We start from the raw sequence: 18,569 nt of genomic DNA, 5'->3' as shown, positions 1-18,569 counted from the left end.
AAGCACTGGATGGATCTTCTTGAAACTTGATGTGTAGCATCATTTTTAGGTCTCTTGCCAATTTTGTTCAAATGGGGACGCTTGGCCCCATGTACGGTCCACTAGAGCTAAAAATAGGAAAACCTATGAACGACTTATGGTGAACCGCTTGTTGGATCATCATCAAACTTGTAGCTTCACTGTAAAGCCCTCTCCAAAATTTGTTGAAGTGGGCATGTTTGGACCTTTTAAACGGCCGCTAGAGTTAAAAAGTGGGGAAAAAATCAAAGGTTACACTAAGGAGTGAGGGAGTGCCTTACTTAACATGGTTTTCTTCCAATTTCCATAGAAAAAAGCATACTATGTAGCATACCAAGATGAAGGAGAAAGATTAAGCTATAAAATGGTGTTTTCTTTATATGAGTTAATATATCAAAATTCTATAAATATATCAAAATATGTAAAACTCTATTGTTATCTTCAAACAGATTCAAATTTCTCATAAGTACCCAAAACAAGCCAAAATTTTGTGTGCTAAGTAGCAGTCCCGTCAACTACAAAAGTTTTTTTTTACAAATATCTTAATTGTCAGAAAAAAAAGAGTTACAAATAAATCAATTATTTTTGAGTCATTGATAATTAGAAGTGGTCTAATTCAAGAATGGGAAACTTTATAGATCACTCTTCAAAGAAACATACTGCCATTTTTTACACAATTTCCTTCATAATAAAGGAACTGAAACACTTCAAACACTCCACAAAGTTGTAAATTTCTGTTCTGAGAAAAAGAAGAAAGAATAAATATTATGAACTTTACCTTCGACTCCTTCATCAAAAGAGTGGAATTTTTAAATTCCTTTTATCTTTCTGCCAACGAATCAGAGTACTTCATTCTTCAATTTCATGTATTAATAGGTCGACAGTTTGAACATCATTAACATTTATTTACAAATAATTGGGCCTCTTGACTTAGACAGCCAGTCAAAATCTCTATTATATTTACCTGGTGAAAATCGCCCAAAATTTCAGTTAAACTTTCCCAATTTCATTCAAATGGGGGAGCTAGAAATATCTTTTGCTAAATTCTTATGAACTGCTGGATGGAGCTCTGTAACCTTTATAAGGTTCGCTTTAAAATTCAAATGGGGACACCTTGCTTCTTTTTGGGGGCCTTTAGAGCTAAAAGTAGAAACACCTTTAAACGACTTCACCAAATTTGGCCTGTAGCACATTGCAAGGTCCCCTTCCAAACTTGTTCAAATTGAAGCTCCCTATCCACTTTAAGGGACCACTAGTGCTAAATACACAAACACACTTAAGCATTTTTAATCCACGAGTGGCGGGGTTATTGGAATGGTCTCTGTATCTCATAAACCCCTTCAAGGATAGTCATGAAACTTGGGTCAAATGATTATCTCATCAAGATGTGCAGAACTTATGAGTCGGCCATGTTGGCTCAAGGTCAAGGTCACAACTCGAGGTCAAAGGTTTGAGCCTTCAATTTTGTGTCCGCTATGTATCTCCTAAACCCACTGAAGGATAATCATGAAACATTGGTCAAATGATCAACTTATCAATACGATGTGCAGAACTTATGACTCAGCCATGTCGGCTTAAGGTCAAGGTCAGAAGTCAAGGTCAAAGGTTTGAGCCTTCCATTGTGTTTCCGCTCTCAACTTCTAAACCCCTTGAAGGATTTCCATGAAACTTGGGTCAAATGATCACCCCATCAAGACGATGTGCAAAACTCAATAGTGAGCACTTTGGGTCAAATGTTTGAGCCTTCCATGTTGTGTCCGCTCTATCTCCTAAAGTCAGCCATGTTGGCTCAAGGACAAGGTCACAACTGAAGGTCAAAGGTTTGAACCTTCCATTTTATGTCTACTCTGTATCTCCTAAACCCCTTGAAGAATTTTAATGACTTGGCTATGATATTCCCCTTATCAGGACAATGTGCAGAATTCTGAATTCACTCATGCCAGCTTAAGGTCAAGGTCACAACTCGATTGCTTAATTGTTCCACCCAATACCATAAACTCTGTCACTATCCATAACAATGGCGGGGGACTTGTTCTCTTATGAACTGCTGGGCGCAGATAACCATTATAAAGAGATCTTCCAAAACACTCAGCCTGCTCAATTGCCCGTGTGTATAGTTGCCATCCAAAGACGCATTATAGTGTTTGAACTATTTGTCATCTGTCACACTAATTTATGTTATCGACTTCTACTGCCTCTTATCCGGCATCTGGAGCATATTGTGGTCCTCTTCCAGAGTTTCATACTCTAGCTAACCTGCTTCAGCTCTGAAACCCAGGTGAGCGATCTAGGGCCACCATGGCCCTCTTGTTTCACGTATTCGAATGAACTTAAGCGCTTTCACGAATTTACAATTATTATACCCCCCTTCGAAGGAGGGATAATGTTTTGCATATGTCGGTTGGTCCGTAGACCAGTCAGTTTCCGGATGGATACTCAAGAACGCTTGGGCCTATGTTCATGAAAGTTGATACCAGCAGATGAACCCTATTGATTTTGAAGTCAGGAGGTCAAAGGTCAAGGTCACAGTGACCCGGAACAGTTAAACGGTTTCCGGATGGTAACTCGAGAGCACTTTATTGGGCCTAGTGTCATGAAAGTTGATAATGAGGTTAGTTATGACCAGCAGATGGCCCCTATTGATTTTGAGGTCTGTAGGTCGAAGATCACAGTGACCCGGAGCAGTAAAACGGTTTCTGGATGATATCTCAAAGACGCTTGGGCCTAGGATCATGGCACTTTAAAAGTTGGCCATGACCAGCAGATGACCCCTATTAATTTTGAGGCCAGTAGGTCAAAGGTCAATGTCACAGTGACCCAGAACAGTTTAACAGTTTCCTGATGATAACTCAAGAACACTTGGGCCAGGGTCATGAAAGTTGATAGGGAGGTTGGCCATGACCAGCAGATGACCCCAATTGATTTTGAGATTAATAGGTCAAAGGTCAAGGTCACAGTGACCCGGAACAGTTAAACCGTTTGCAGATGATAACTTGAGAACGCTTGAGTCTAGGATCACGAAACTTAATAGGGAGATTGATCATGACCAGCAGATGACTCCTATTGATTTTTAGGTCAAGGTCACGTTGACCCAGAACAGTAGAACTTTTTTGCCAAATAACTAGAGAATATTTTAAGATCACATTTTATACGGAGGTCACTTATGACTGGTAAATGACCCATAATTATTGATTTGAGGTCAGTACGTTAAACGTCCAGTGCACAGTTACCAAATAATTTCTGATCCTTGTGCAATTACTGAATGCAAAGTTGGCATTTCGTGTTCTACGAGCTCTCGTTTTATAATCAATTTTATTGCAGATATATACAGAACAAGTTTTATCATGGATGCATTACGTAACATCGTCTACGATAGGTGTTGTTTAAAATCTTAATTTGATTTATAGATGATCGCAATATCATATATATGTACTTCTGAGTCAGCTTATAAATAATTGTAGCTTTAACTATGTGGGACGTATGTCTCTTTTCAAAATAATTCTTCCTCAAAGTAATAGGTGGCAAGTATGTCGTATGGACTCCGTTCTAGTTCATGCAATTTGTAGTCTTAATATTTTGTATTCTAGGTTCAAACGAAAAGTTCTATCACGCCCAGTAAAATAAAAAGCGGGCGTTTCTGTCGCTCTACAAAAAGCGATACATGTAATCTAGTTGCGGGAGCGGGACATATTCGCTGCTGAAAAAAAAAGCAACGCACAGTTGCCGTGACGACGCCGAATTTGATTAAAGTGTATAAAAAAAGAAGGGCTAGTCCAAAAAGTATAATGTTGGAAGCATTAGAATATAATAAACAGAAGCACGAAAATGAATCTTCTGAATGGGACTTTATGGTAGGCCTATGAGCAAAGATGCAACAGAATCCGAACAAGACTTGCCTTTAAACATGACCCCTAACTGGAAAGGAATTCAAGTCTCTGGGAACACTTTGGCCCAAGTATCAAACAGGGTATTTTTGACAATGTTATTTTGTTTTTGTCCGGTTTACACCCACACAATTTATACCATGCGGCGACTTTCCCAGCATTTGATGGTGGAGGAAGACCCAGGTGCCTCTCGTAGCATTGTTTTGTGCAAGGGCGGACATGTGATCATCTGACCTTCGAAAATCCAGTTGGATGGATTCCTGACAAAAAGTTTACACACTAAGCTTAGTTTCGAACATATACAGATAAAAGGCAAGATATTCGAAACCGGCGAGCTTAACCAGTCGGTCACGTGGCGGCCCGCAGCGGTGAAGGCTTCGTCGCAGAATGGTGGATAAATATGGCCGGGTGACTACATTTTAATACGCTGTCATCTAATGAGTTTTCCTGTATTTTTTCACGTTTGACTGAAAACAACCAGTGAGATGTACTCTTCCAACCACAAACACTTGTTCAATGAAATTTTTGTCATTAATTAATAATGTAAACACTTCTGTAGCCTACAGTTTGACGATGGACTGCCATTTTTAAGAATTTCCATCAAAAATGGTAAAATTTTATAAAGCGAAACATGAGCAGCACATTTGCATTAAATCGCAAGTATGACATGTCAAGCAACAACTGTTTCTTCATAATCGGTGAATTTTCATTGCAGGCATATATATAAGATAATCAACCAAAAATGATTTCAACGCAATGTGCGTTGTATTGGGTACAATTATTGCAACGCATTACGGTGTCCGATTTCTTGAATGTCCGTTTCGGTTTTCTAAATGAACAAAGTTGCACATCTAACGAGGTTTGACTTTGGTATCTCCATTAGATCTACATCACACATTTAGATAGCCTATATACATATCGTCAGTCCATAGTGGTTTCTTTTCAACAGATGCGCTTACTGGGCTAATAAGTCTAAAATCAGAAAGTGAAAAATGTAATTAAACACTATTGAATGGCATGCCTGTCAATAAAAGCCATTGTCAATAGTTTTAACTGTTGAGCGGAACGCCATTCAATAGGCAATAAGTGTATAATGGTCATGTACGTTCCTGGTAAACACTTGCGAGTTATCTCTCTTTATATGATTACGTCGTTTGTAGCAAAGCAGACGTTTCCCGTTTCTTTTATCTTGGACCAAAGGGGTCCGCCACATGAGAGGATAAAGTTTAATGACTTATTTTTGAGTCCTAGAGCCATATTTATGAAAAAAATTATACTAATATAACTACTCCCTAGACAAGGGTTTTTACCCCGCAGAAGCTATGTTTTCAACTACTTTCTTTACATGGCCATGAAAAAAATATTATCAGATATTTTTCCATTCAAACATTGCATTCAGTTATTCAAATTGTCTTTGTCTTGGACCTGAAGATTTTAACTTCACAGGGACGTCTGTAACCAATCGTAGCTTTGTGATTAAATTTAACTGATGATGATATAGACCCCCCTCTGGAAAATTACTTAGTTAGATCTAGAAGCTATTTCTCAACATAGGAAGTTTAATCTCAGTGATTTTTTTTTTTTTTTTGCCCTTTTGGGAAAAGGTCCGGTACCGGATAAATTGGGAAAAATAGCGGGATTTTCACTCAGATTGGGAATTTTTATAGTTAATTAATAACATCATTTAGAATGCTTCTTCCTTTAATTCCATGTAAATAGCATCAAACAAACTGTTTAAATGGTTAAATCATGGTGAATGTCAATGTATATAACCAAGTTTTCCTTTTGCAATCATCAAAATGCAAACTTAATTTGGTCATTTGGGGAATTTTTGCCGGGATGATAATTGGGAAAAAAGATTGCATTTTTCAATTGGGAAAAGGTCCTTTTAGGGGTACTTTATAAAGGAGGGAAAAAATCGCCGAATCTTGAACACTGAGACTGGCATTCGTTCATGGGTGACCCTGTCAATTAAGGTTGACGTCACGTCATCATTTTCCTGATGTACTTTCTAATAAAATAACGTTTAATACATGTATGTATACCAAAATTTGATAACATTATAAACATTTAAAATAGGTCCCTCTTTTCTCGGACACTTTCTATAAAACATAGCCTACTGTAGTCTAGAGCACAGGAGTCTGAAATTCTATCAGTACTTGACCATAGAAGTCTATCTTTATAAAACATAGCCCATGTTTATTTTATACATATAGAGGTATTTTTTGTAAAGATAGACTTCTATGGTCTTATTGATAGAATTTCAGACTCCTGTGGCTAGAGTACCGTAACTTGCCCTATTATCGACACCTTAAGCATGAACCAATATTAATATAGTTGATGGAAGAGCAATCTATTTTGCAGTTGAAAATCTGTTTACAAAACCGGATTTCATTGGTTAAAATATTGATGTGCAACTTCATTATCTTTGCACATTGACCATTGGGAATTATCTTAACGAATGTAGTAAAGTTCTTTGAAATTTTCAATTTGTCTAATATCGACACCCCCTCTCCTATTATCGACACCTTTAAGATAATGTTAATTACGTATTTACTAGCAAGTTAATTGATAGCTTGCATTAGTTTTTTAATATAATATCAAATGTGTCTTGCAACTATTACTATAATGTATATGTTCTGGTTGTCAATGTTCAGCAAAATAATAAGTATAAACCGGACCATGGGCAGTTCTTCCTATATGTCCTTTAATAAAGCAAATACACCTGTATTTTTGTTTCTAGATACATAAATAAGGCACAAATTGTACACTATATTGACAGAACTTACATATTACATTGTTTTTGCTATAATTAAAACACCCAAAGCACTATAAAAGCCAGCTGCATTTGTAACCACTGCTGTATATTTCATTACCATTATCTAAGCTTGAAAGAATCATGTTTTCCTCCAGCGGTATTGCTGAGCTGGATGCCATTTAAAGTACGTATGGTATTTGTTTTGTTATTAAAAACTAAGTTTTTATAATTGTACTTTGTTTTATCGTAGACTTTTAAAATATTTCATCTGGCCATTAAAGTGTTGATATCAGGAAGAATAATTAAAACAACATTTTTTGAGAAAACTGAAATAGCTCTGTAGATTTCAGAAAAATGCAGTTATTTGACATACAGTTACAGTATGAAAAAGCAACCACTGTTTGAAGTGAATTAGCTCAGAAATTAAGTAATTATGAAAAAGCGTAGTGGTGTTGGTATTTGGAATGTGTCGGATTTAGGCAATGTTACTCTAGTTGAAATCATTTTACTACAGTAGGCTAAATGAAATTTAAATTGCACAATCAAATAGAATCTATTAGATCTAGATCTAGCCAGGACGGTTCTCAAAGTCTGTAAATAAGACTGCATATGTGCATAGATCTACTTAAACTGCACACACTTCTCAGATGTAGGACTTCAGTGTATTTATTTGATTTTGGGTCATATATATAACTTCTTTTTCGCCAAAACGATGCGTTCTTTTCAACCCGGGACTTGGGGCGTCAGATTATTTTAGACATCAGAGATCAGACGAACATATTCAATAAAACCGAGTCTTCGAACAAACGGTTGGTGAGAAAGTTATTTGATTCTCTGTTAATCCTCGACTGTTCAAAGATAGTTAGTTTAAACATATTTATTCCAAAATATCTACAATTACATTTTTTATACACATAGAATCTACATGTAATAAAATGCTATCCAAAGCAAATAATTAGACGAGGCAAAGAAGAATAAAATATATTATTTTATAGCTCCTTCGACGAGGTCTTATAAAACTTCCCTCCTAAAAGATAGTTTATTCAACAAGCTATCGTGTGCCATAACAATATTTACACATATTAAACCTAATAGCCTTTTAGGGCTATCTGTGGAACTGTAAGTGAATATCTAGAATTAACAATTGTCAGGCGTTCGCGAAGGAATACATTACTATTCGGTCATAAAAGAACCTGCTAAATACGTTAAAATGACTGTGCAAAATAAAGAAATGTCCGCTGTCGGATCCTGAAAAGTCGAAAATAACGTTTTTCATAAATTCCACCCGCTCGTACATATGCTTTTATATTTTGGTGTACTACCGACTCGGACTAAGAAAACATCTTTGACGACGGCCGTTTTTGTCGGGCTAAGTATTTTTGAAACTGCATACAACGGTGACAGATCTGTTAAAGTTGGTACAGGTATGCTGGAAATACGAGACATTTTAACAATAATTTATCCATTTACAACCAGAAAATTACGGGGCGGTAGACAAATACGTGTTTTTTATTGAATACATTTGTATTTCCTGAATCACGGTTAGAAAAAAATACAAATGATATGAAAATTTCAATACATCTACCATCAAGGCGCCTTCATTGTAGGTCATCCTCGGCCAATTCCCCATAACAAAGCTTTGAAAATGAAAAAACTGCGCCGGAAAACATTACCTTGACTGGTAAAAACAGCCCTCGCACGCATTATGCCGTGCACCGGTCACCGCTTACGTTGAGACTCGGTGTATACGATTTCTAAACCGTCGGTACAAGCTCAGATCTCGAACCTGTCTCTTCTGGAGTTCCGCAGGGGTCAGTGGTTGTGCCCCTGTTCTTCCTTGCATACATAAATGAACTACCACAAAATATACAGTTTAAAGTGCATCTATTTGCAGATTACACTGCAATATACTTGTCACGTAAAATTACCTCTGTCAGACAATCAAATGCCCTCCAAAACGTTCTTCAAACACTAGAAAAGTAGGAGTTGGGCTGAGATATGGAATTCAGTCCCTTCAAGTGTGCATAATCCACTACTAGAATCTGTCACCTGGCGCGGATATCTCAAACGATCTCTCGTGGGGCGCACACATAAACAGGTCATAAAATTTTCTAGCTTTATTCCGCAGGAATATAAAGGTCAGCTCCAAACCCCCTTAAGTCAAAGGCATATCGGACCCTCGTCAGACCATAGTTGGAACATAGCTCCGAAGTCTGGTTTCCATACATACAAACCCAAATAGAAGCGGCCCAAACAAGGGCAGCGCGTTTCGGGCTATGTCCAACTTTGGCCGCACCTCCAGTATCACGTCTAAAATGGCGCAAGCTAGATCTCCGGCACATTGACTCCCGACTCTGTCTTATGTATAAATGCTGCAATATCTATGGAAGATTATCTCCTCCCCATAACAAGGCAGTTACGCCATTATCATCCGCTGTCTTACATGTTAATCATTTGCAACCACTGACTTTTTTTCACATGGACTAATCTTCTACCTGACATTCCCTTCTTTCAAACCATTGAGCAGTTCAAAACCGCTGTTTGCAACACATTTCATCATAAACTTGCTCTTCGCCCCTGTTTTTATCTTTTAAAGCACTCCCGATTTTCTTTTATTTTCGACTAACGACGCGCACGAGTGTCTACGTGCCTGTAAAGGGAAGAGAGAGATAGATCAGGCCCGGTTCGGGATTTGGATCAGGGGCGGAGGGGGGCAGAAGTCTAGAACGATGGCATAACCGGTGAGGCTCATAGCACCAAGAGGGGTAGGTATGGGAGGGAGTCCCTCCCTTCATTAGCGGAGTCACGGTGGTCTCCCCATTGATTTTTTTTTAAAATACAGGTATGAAATATTGGCCTCTGGTGCATTTTTTTGTGTCTAGATTTTGAGAAAATATTACTCTTTTGTCAAAACAGTTATGTGCAACTTTGATGAGTACAATACTAGGACTGGGTGTGTGTGTGTGTTTGGGGGAGGGGGGGCGGGGGCACGTGTCCCCTCGGACTGGCCCTTATCTGGGTCTGTAGATAGATAAATACAAACAGGACTAAGTACGTTTTAGTAAATAGGAATATTTACATGAAAGACAGAATTTAAGTGCCATAGTACTAATGGGAAAAGTGGTAAAAAATCAAATTACTTCTATGAATAATAATAGTTACCATAGAGCTACGCCGGTGCGTAAAATTATATCGATCGTCCAATGAATTTAAAATATTGTTCTATGTTTAGAAGCGTACGTAAAGATGCTAGCCAATCAGAAACTTCATTTGCCAATTAGTTATGCAGGCGGGTGAAACGGGAGTATAAATACCGGCGGGCGGCCAGACATCGCACAGAATTGCTCATCTAGACACATCAAGTCGATTGTGAGTTTCTGATTTTCTGTTCTACGTGGAATAAAAGTCAAGTGTTCAAAATGGTAAGTCAAATTTTCATCTTACTATTTTAGATAGATTATTTTTGTTGCTATGTATGTTTCTATTTTTGTAATAAAACGGTACTGTACAGTCTGTATTGTCAATTAAAATTATGTGCGGAGATGAAAGTGCCGCCATAAAACTCGATATTCATGAACACGTGTTTCAGTTTCGTTTAGAAATTTAAGGTGAAAGCAATGACATGAAAATTTCATCGTTGATGTTGAAAATTTTTACTAAGTCTTGGCAAATAAGAAACAACAGGTGTGTGTACTGAATTATTAAATATGTTTCGCTGAGTCATAGTCTGGCGGCCGCTCCCGATATTTTTTCCGTCAGGGGCGTAGTATGTGTACTGTGTCAGTTTGCGGCTTTAAAAAATAAAATAAACGGAGTGGCCGCATTTCTGTTTCTGAAAAAAAAGTTGATAACATTGTCATTGAATGGACTGTCTTACGGCTGCATATATTTAGTTGTCAGCAGCACCATTTATTTATTACTTGTAAAAAATCTATATGGAAAGAGGGCGTGACAGTATAGTCTAGAGTGGTGGAACCTATGCTCGCGGTATTCCTATGCTCGCGGTATTTCGATAAATATGCTCGCTGCAGAAGCACTGATAAAAATATTTCATCATGCTATATTCAACACCGACCAGTGGTGAAATGCCTTTACAACAAACGTAGCGATAGCCGCGCGTGCCGCTCACGTGACGTATACAGCAGCCGATACATTTTACGCAATCTGTATCCGTCGCACAAATCTCACACAAATATGTCAAAATCACTCAACTAAAGTTAGTTTTTTTTTATAAATCATGCATTACATTCAGATATAAGATACATTTAAGAGCAAGAAGTGATGAATTTGGCGCCTGGCTACACTACGAGTGCCTTTCGAACCATGAAAAGATCTTAGTATTTTGACAAAGTCCAAATGGTTCTTCCTGAGATGTAGGGAGGAGTAAATTTCCTACACACAAAAGAAGTGTAGAAAACATTAGCGAGTTAATCACTGTCGTTGTTTGAATCTTTAATACTTGAACATTCTGTTTTTAAACAACATTATTATACGTTTTTAAGCTTTGTTCTAATAGTGACTCCATTTCTGTAAGGGAAATATACACATAGAGGCACATACTAAATTTTATCCCCATTTATTTTGTTTTTCACATAATAAATGGTAATGTTCTAAATATTATATTCGCATATGCTTGTTTGTTCATTTTAGCCTGCTGAATTTTTTTTTCGTCCTTAGTTTAATCGATATTACATAACGCCAGCATAGGTTCCCTTCAGGGCGAATTTTCACCTTTTTACGTATGCCGTGTCGATAGCACACGAGACGACTAAGTCACGTGATGACGCACATCAGCAATATGTTTCGCTAAAAGGAGGATAACTTTAAGTTTTTGCATAGGCAAAACGAATTCATAATTTTTTCTTGCTTCTTAAAAAGATTATATATGTACAAAATACCGCGAGCATAGGTTCCACCACTCTAGTAGTGGCAGTATAAATAGAGTTTATGAATACTATAGTAGAGAAAATAGAAGGCCTGAACCTGAAGTTTATAAAGAACATCTGCTTTTAAATGCTTTATAGTGTATTTTTGATAACTGTATTATGGAAAACAAAAAAATGAAAATATTAGTTACAATGAACACATAAAGTTATATTACTCACATCAGGTCTTTTATTTAGGACTTCCTCTATACCATAAAGCACACTATTTACTGGCTCTCGAATGAAATGTGAAAAGGGGAACTTTGTATAATTGCCAGCAGCAACACAATGCAACAAAATGTTTTTATGATTACCTCACTGCTTCCATCGATTTCATTCAAAGAAGTATTTATAGCACTTTGTTTCATTGTAGTCAAGTTTTGCAGATAAATCAATACTTGATGACTTTCTGGAATGGAATACACTTCTATTGAAATCACAGTCTCCTGAGTAATGGTTATTTCCTGGCATTGAGCCTGAAATAATGCCAAGACGTAATAAAGCTGCAAGGGAGTTGCACTGTTATTGTTCTGAGAAATGATAGAATACCCTCTTCAGTACTTACTTTCAGCTTGACTGTTTCAAAGAATAGGTAGAGCTATTGGACTTGCCTATGCGGCAGCGTTCATGCCCCGGATTGGGTTAAGTTTTTGTATGTAAGCTCGTATCCCAGTATCCACTAATAGGAATGGACGCTTGTTCACTGCGATGGAGTGGCATACATTGTAGTACAGGTTCCATAACTGTTTTGCATTTTTACAAAATTGTTCCCCTTTTATGCACTTGTTTCAGAAAAACATGATATATTATGTGACAACTGGTGTGCGGCTAGTCTTGTCCGTTGTAATTTGTGTCTAAAAACTTTTGTAACTATTCAAGGTATTGACTGTAAACTTGGCATATAGGTGGTTGGCAATGAGGTGATGTGCAGAGCACTTGAACTGGCTCTGTAGGTCAAAGGTCACAAATTGTAGAGACCGTACCATAGCTCTTCGCATACTTTGATTTTTCAAACTAAAGTGATTTTTACAAGTGCACCGGTTACGATAAAAATGTAAACAACGGACTCTGTCTATATGAAACTTTGAAATGAATGAATGACAGTCGATCTTAGTCATAATACTGATTGACAGTGAATGCTAATGACTCCATGTGTTGCAGAAAGGTATTTAGTTTGTAACTGTAATTTCTCATCAATTGAAATCCTCTCAAAACTGGTAAAATAATTACTTATATTTGGACAAAACTCACCGTCTTTGCCGTTCGACAGCTGCAAAAAGGGCACATATAAAAGATTCAGTGTAAGTAATATTTCACTGGTACTACCAGTTAGTAAGTTCGTACTCTGAACAACACGTCAGAGAAATTTGGGCAGATTTGACCGATTATGACGTTGGCAGCTTTAGATTATATTTTTTCTTTACACAAAAATTGCCGTAAGGTAACAAAGCGAGTACGCCGATAATCCGGAGTTCACCGATTATTGTTCCAGTTCACGCAATGTAATCCAGCAATTAAACTGCATAGCTATTAGCTACTGCTGTTATAGGGAAGTGGTAGAGTGTCTGCCTTAGGTGTGAGAGGTCCTGGGTTCGAGTCCCAGTTAGAGCTTAACTATTTAGATTCTGCTAAAGCATAGTTTTGCTGTTAATAGACTGTTCCAGATGTTCTAAATTTTTAGCACACAGTATCATGGATCATTATTTAGCAATCCAGATCGAAGTTGAATGTTAAATCAAATGCACCCAATTAGAAAATATTGACTATATTATGTCCCTTTGATGTTTATGCTCTCCATGCTCAAGAAGAGTGACATTTCCTTGATCACAAAATTTTCGTTAACATGAAAATATTAAATGCTCATAAGTCCGCTCTTCTGGTTAAAATATTGTCTATATTTCTGTTTTTGAGAAATATATGGACATTTGTCTTCATTTCAAAGCTTTTTAACTTCAAACCTATGATTTGAAAAACTTAGGTACTATCTCTACAAATTGAGCTAAAAGATCTAAATTGGCCATCATAATTGATGTCCAGAGTATAACTAAATAACCATGGCGCAAAGTATTGACTTCAAACTTGGCTTTTAGGTAGGTGGCGATGAGACGATGTGCAGAGCACGTGATCAGGGTCTGTAGGTCAAAGGTCAAGGTCACAAATTGAGCTCTCAAATTTGTCCGTTTTATTTAGTGTCTGGAGCATAACTTGTTCACTATTCAAGGTATTGGCTTTAAACTTTAGATGTAGGTAGGTTATGATGTGGTGATATGCAAAGTGCATATGAACCAGTGTGGTAGGCCAAAGGTCAAGGTCACAGCAAGGTAAAATCTGTCCATCTTAATTCATGCCCAGAGCCTAACTTGAAAACTATTTAAGGTATCTACTTGAAACTTTGAATATATGCAGACTGCAACAGTCTACAATGCAGTCCGGCCCTGCAACCCCTCCTCTATTACCCTTTGGAAGTATATTGCCCCACTTTGCAGAGGTCTTGTTCCACTTGCATACATTCAATTGACAAGGCTGTTGAGTAGTTGAGCATTGCTGTCCTCTGACAGCTCTTGTTGACTTTGGTAGTCATGTGGCTGTTTGGTCTTGCCCAGTGAAAGCTAGGACTTTGTTTGAGATTAAGGTCTTGTGTATTAAGCACAAATGATAGACTGCAAGTTAACAGAAGACAGATTATCTGAAGTAGTTCCTCTTCCAGGTCAGTTTTGCAGAGATGTTGTAAGCAACTTTATTCAGTAAATGCAGTGCTTAAGGGTATAGGGGATAGTTAACAGACTTGGATGCATTCCAATTCAAAGAAAATGAATTAGTAGTTTAATTCTTCCTGTAATGGAACCCAAGAACACTGATTAGGTTTTAACTGATTTGCATTGCGTAAAACGAAAACACCTTTGAAAAATGGTTTTAAGCCCATCAGACAAAGTGATAGTAGTTTAATTGTTTCTTTACAGCGTGAATGTATCTCTATCCATGTTGGTCAAGCTGGAGTCCAGATGGGCAATGCCTGCTGGGAACTGTACTGTTTGGAGCATGGGATCCAGCCTGATGGTCAGATGCCCAGTGACAAGACTATCGGAGGTGGTGATGACTCCTTCAACACCTTCTTCAGTGAGACTGGTGCTGGAAAACATGTGCCCAGGGCGGTCTTTGTGGATCTAGAGCCCACTGTTGTTGGTATGCATATTTGAATTTAATAAATGGAAATTAAAGGAATTTTTATGATAATAAAGTAAGCAGAAAGTTTCGTTTTATGTGTAAAAAAGTCTAAGTCATGGAAGATCAGTTTTGAGCTCTTATAATTTTTATGCCCCCCTAAGGGAGGCATATTAGTTTTCAACTGTCCATCCGTTCGTTAGTTCGTCACAATGTTAACTTTTTGCATGAAGGTACTTTGCTCGCGAACCACTGCACCTTGGAAACTTCACATGCTGATAGTACTTATTGAGTACACGACCCCTACTGACTTTGGGGTCAAAGGTCAAGGTCACAGGGGCCAATGTTAACTTTTTGCATGAAGGCACTTTACTCGCGAACCACTGCACCCAGGACCTGCAAACTTCACATGCTGATAGTACTTACTGAGTACACAACCCCTATTGACTGGTGTCACCAGGTCAAAGGTCAAGGTGCTGCGGGGGCATTAGTGACAGCTCTTGTTTTTAAGTAATCATGCATGAAATGGCTCCGGTTTGTTTATGGATGAGCAGTTATATCCAGAATTGAGTGTAAAATTGACACTTGCTAAATCAATGTTGGACTGAAGTAACATGCATATTTTAAAATGCACTCTAAAAATGTTATCGTTCTTTCTAGATGAGGTACGCACAGGAACATACCGTCAACTGTTCCACCCTGAACAACTCATTACCGGCAAAGAAGATGCCGCCAACAACTATGCTCGTGGTCACTACACCATCGGAAAAGAAATTGTAGACCTGGTCTTGGACAGAATCCGCAAACTAGCTGACCAGTGTACAGGACTTCAAGGATTCCTGATCTTCCACTCCTTCGGTGGTGGCACTGGCTCTGGATTTACCTCCCTTTTGATGGAACGTCTGTCTGTTGACTACGGAAAGAAATCCAAGCTGGAATTCTCCATCTACCCAGCCCCGCAGGTAGCCACTGCCGTTGTTGAACCATACAACTCCATCTTGACCACACACACCACCTTGGAGCACTCTGACTGTGCCTTTATGGTTGACAATGAGGCTATCTATGACATCTGTCGCCGCAACCTGGATATCGAGAGACCCACCTACACCAACTTGAACAGACTGATTGGCCAGATTGTCTCCTCTATCACTGCCTCTCTGAGATTTGATGGTGCCCTCAATGTAGACTTGACTGAATTCCAGACCAACTTGGTACCTTACCCACGTATCCACTTCCCTCTGGCTACCTACGCTCCAGTCATCTCTGCTGAGAAGGCCTATCATGAGCAGCTTACTGTTGCCGAGATCACCAATGCCTGTTTTGAACCCGCCAACCAGATGGTGAAATGTGACCCACGTCACGGCAAGTACATGGCTTGCTGCATGTTGTACCGTGGTGATGTTGTTCCAAAGGACGTCAACGCTGCCATTGCCACCATCAAAACCAAGAGAACCATCCAGTTTGTTGACTGGTGTCCAACTGGGTTCAAGGTAATTAGTTGATCCCACATAATTTTAGTGTCAAAAGTCTTTAAAGCCCTGCTCCGTGGCTATTCAAATTCTTTTGTGTGTATGCAACCCATGATTACAATAGGTAAAAGTTATCGGCCACGTGTCACACTTTAGCACAAAAAACACACATTTTTCATATAGAATTCTAAATAAGTTTGACTCTATTTTGACAGGCGTCACTGTTCGATGTCAGGATTTCCATGCTTTTTCAATGACAATTCAAGGTTAAAAGGTAGGACGGGAGCAGGGCTTTAAGAGCTGTGTGTGCAGTCTTAGTTTCATTTTGGAAATAATGATGAAAAGTATAACCTTCAGTTTCTTGATTATCCAGTTATTTTGGCATACAATTAGTACTTGTCAGACATTGGGCACAAGTATTGTAACATGTACATTCATAAAGTATGTGTTCAAGTCTACCTCTGTTAAAACAGTTAATTAAATAGCCTATAGACTTACAAATGGCGACATAAAAGATTTTAATGTATCTCATGTTCTTACAATTTTTTGATGTATATGAAGTTTTATTTTAGCACTTGTTATTGATATACTCCAGGTCGGAATCAACTACCAGCCACCAACAGTTGTGCCAGGTGGAGATCTTGCCAAGGTCCAGCGTGCCGTGTGCATGTTGAGCAACACCACTGCCATCGCCGAGGCTTGGGCTCGTCTCGACCACAAGTTTGATCTGATGTATGCCAAGAGAGCTTTTGTCCACTGGTAAGTCTAAATATTTTAAAGGGGTCACTAAGTTTGTGCCAAATGAGGGTCAGAATCCATTCAACTGGTTGAAGGTAAAAAATAGTTTTTGGTTATATATTGGTACCTTCAGGCCATTTTCCACGTACTGTAAATCGGTCGTACAACCTCAGTTTTTGGTACAATTTAAAAAACCAAACCAAAACGAACATTGGTCCGAACTTCTGTTACAGACTGTAATATAAAAAAATAGAAATTTGATGATTTCTAAACATCTTTAAGCTGAGCTCATTGCAGTAGGTGGGTCATCCTGCTTCAATATTTTTACTTAAACCTCCTGGAACTACTGCTCAGAATACACCAAACTGGTCTGTAGCATCCTCATGTGTGTGCTTTCAACAATAATTTTTTCATAGATGATATGTTTGAACATTAATTTCACCCTCTGTTTAGGTTCATGTTGGGCATTTGTTGGGTACTTGTAAAGAACAGGTGAGTGCTGGTACAGAATCCAGGATACCTGATTTGTTTGCCTTGTGATAGACTATTTAGTATTCAAACCCACGATTGGGTCATTTCAGGCCAGGGATGACCGGATATTTCAGGCTTTGAAAAGTAAATTTTCTGGCTTTGGATTTTTGACTGAATCTCCCGCCAGTCATTTGTGGCCAGACCTTGTATTGTCTGGTCAGTATATGATTTAAATTTGGTCACGGTCTCTGTGTTGATAATCTTAAGTTTTTGCACTTAAATTTGTTAATCTGAAGGCCCTATGTAGTATTTGACTAAATGAGCTGATAAATATTTCAGGTACGTTGGAGAGGGTATGGAGGAAGGAGAATTCTCCGAGGCTCGTGAAGATCTTGCTGCCCTCGAGAAGGATTACGAAGAAGTAGGAGTGGATTCTGTAGAGGGCGAGGGTGAGGAGGAAGGCGAGGAATATTAGATACATCATGCTGACAGAACTTTGGATAAACAAACATGAATCTCAACATTTGTTATTATTTGTTACTCTGCTTTTGTTTGATAGAAACCAAGAAAAAGAACTAATATGTCAACAAGTGTTAAAATCCTGTAAAACTTTCTGTAACTGAAAATGGTAAATCAAATTTCAACAGCTAAATTACTACCGGATAAAAGACAGCAAAGTATTGTGATTTCTACCCTGTGTTCATCTTTATTTTCGCTTCTGTTAAACATTGTACTCTTTGTTTACTATTCATTGTGGACCAATAAATTTCTTTCTAAATTGCTGAAGAATTGTTTATATTGTTCTAGATATGAAGGACATGTGTCTCAGGTTGCTGGTACCCAAAAATGTATATACAAGATATGACTTGGATAGTTTTGCTCTCCCCATTTAAGATTACACTTGGACATGTACTGATTTAAAAAAAAAAGAAGTAATATGTTGTTGGTAACATGCCAGATTTAATGATAATTTATATCTATTCAATTGATAGCCACTTTCTATCTTTCACAAATCCTAGAATTGTAAAAATACAAAATTTCATGTTTGTGGGAAGAAGATCTTTACAAACATAGGTATCTCGCCAAGAAAAGATATATCTAGGTCACATGAACACAGTGCTTGGGGTGAGCTGTTATGATCTCG

At 38.0% G+C, this 18,569-nt stretch overlaps 1 protein-coding gene across 1 annotated transcript; it reads left to right on the top strand.

The window, feature by feature from the left end:
• The first annotated feature begins 9,924 nt into the window (after positions 1 to 9,924).
• Positions 9,925 to 18,207, top strand: LOC123532828 (tubulin alpha-1A chain-like). The gene is made up of 5 exons (XM_045314412.2): positions 9,925 to 10,082; positions 14,546 to 14,768; positions 15,408 to 16,237; positions 16,812 to 16,975; positions 17,765 to 18,207. Exons 1-5 carry the CDS (start codon positions 10,080 to 10,082, stop codon positions 17,898 to 17,900), a joined length of 1,356 nt encoding a protein of 451 aa, XP_045170347.1. The 5' UTR covers positions 9,925 to 10,079; the 3' UTR covers positions 17,901 to 18,207.
• Positions 18,208 to 18,569: the final 362 nt, after the last annotated feature.

This window comes from Mercenaria mercenaria, chromosome 11, assembly GCF_021730395.1.
Source record: "Mercenaria mercenaria strain notata chromosome 11, MADL_Memer_1, whole genome shotgun sequence".
Lineage (NCBI taxonomy): Eukaryota > Metazoa > Mollusca > Bivalvia > Venerida > Veneridae > Mercenaria > Mercenaria mercenaria.
This window is presented reverse-complemented; position numbering and strand designations above follow the sequence as displayed.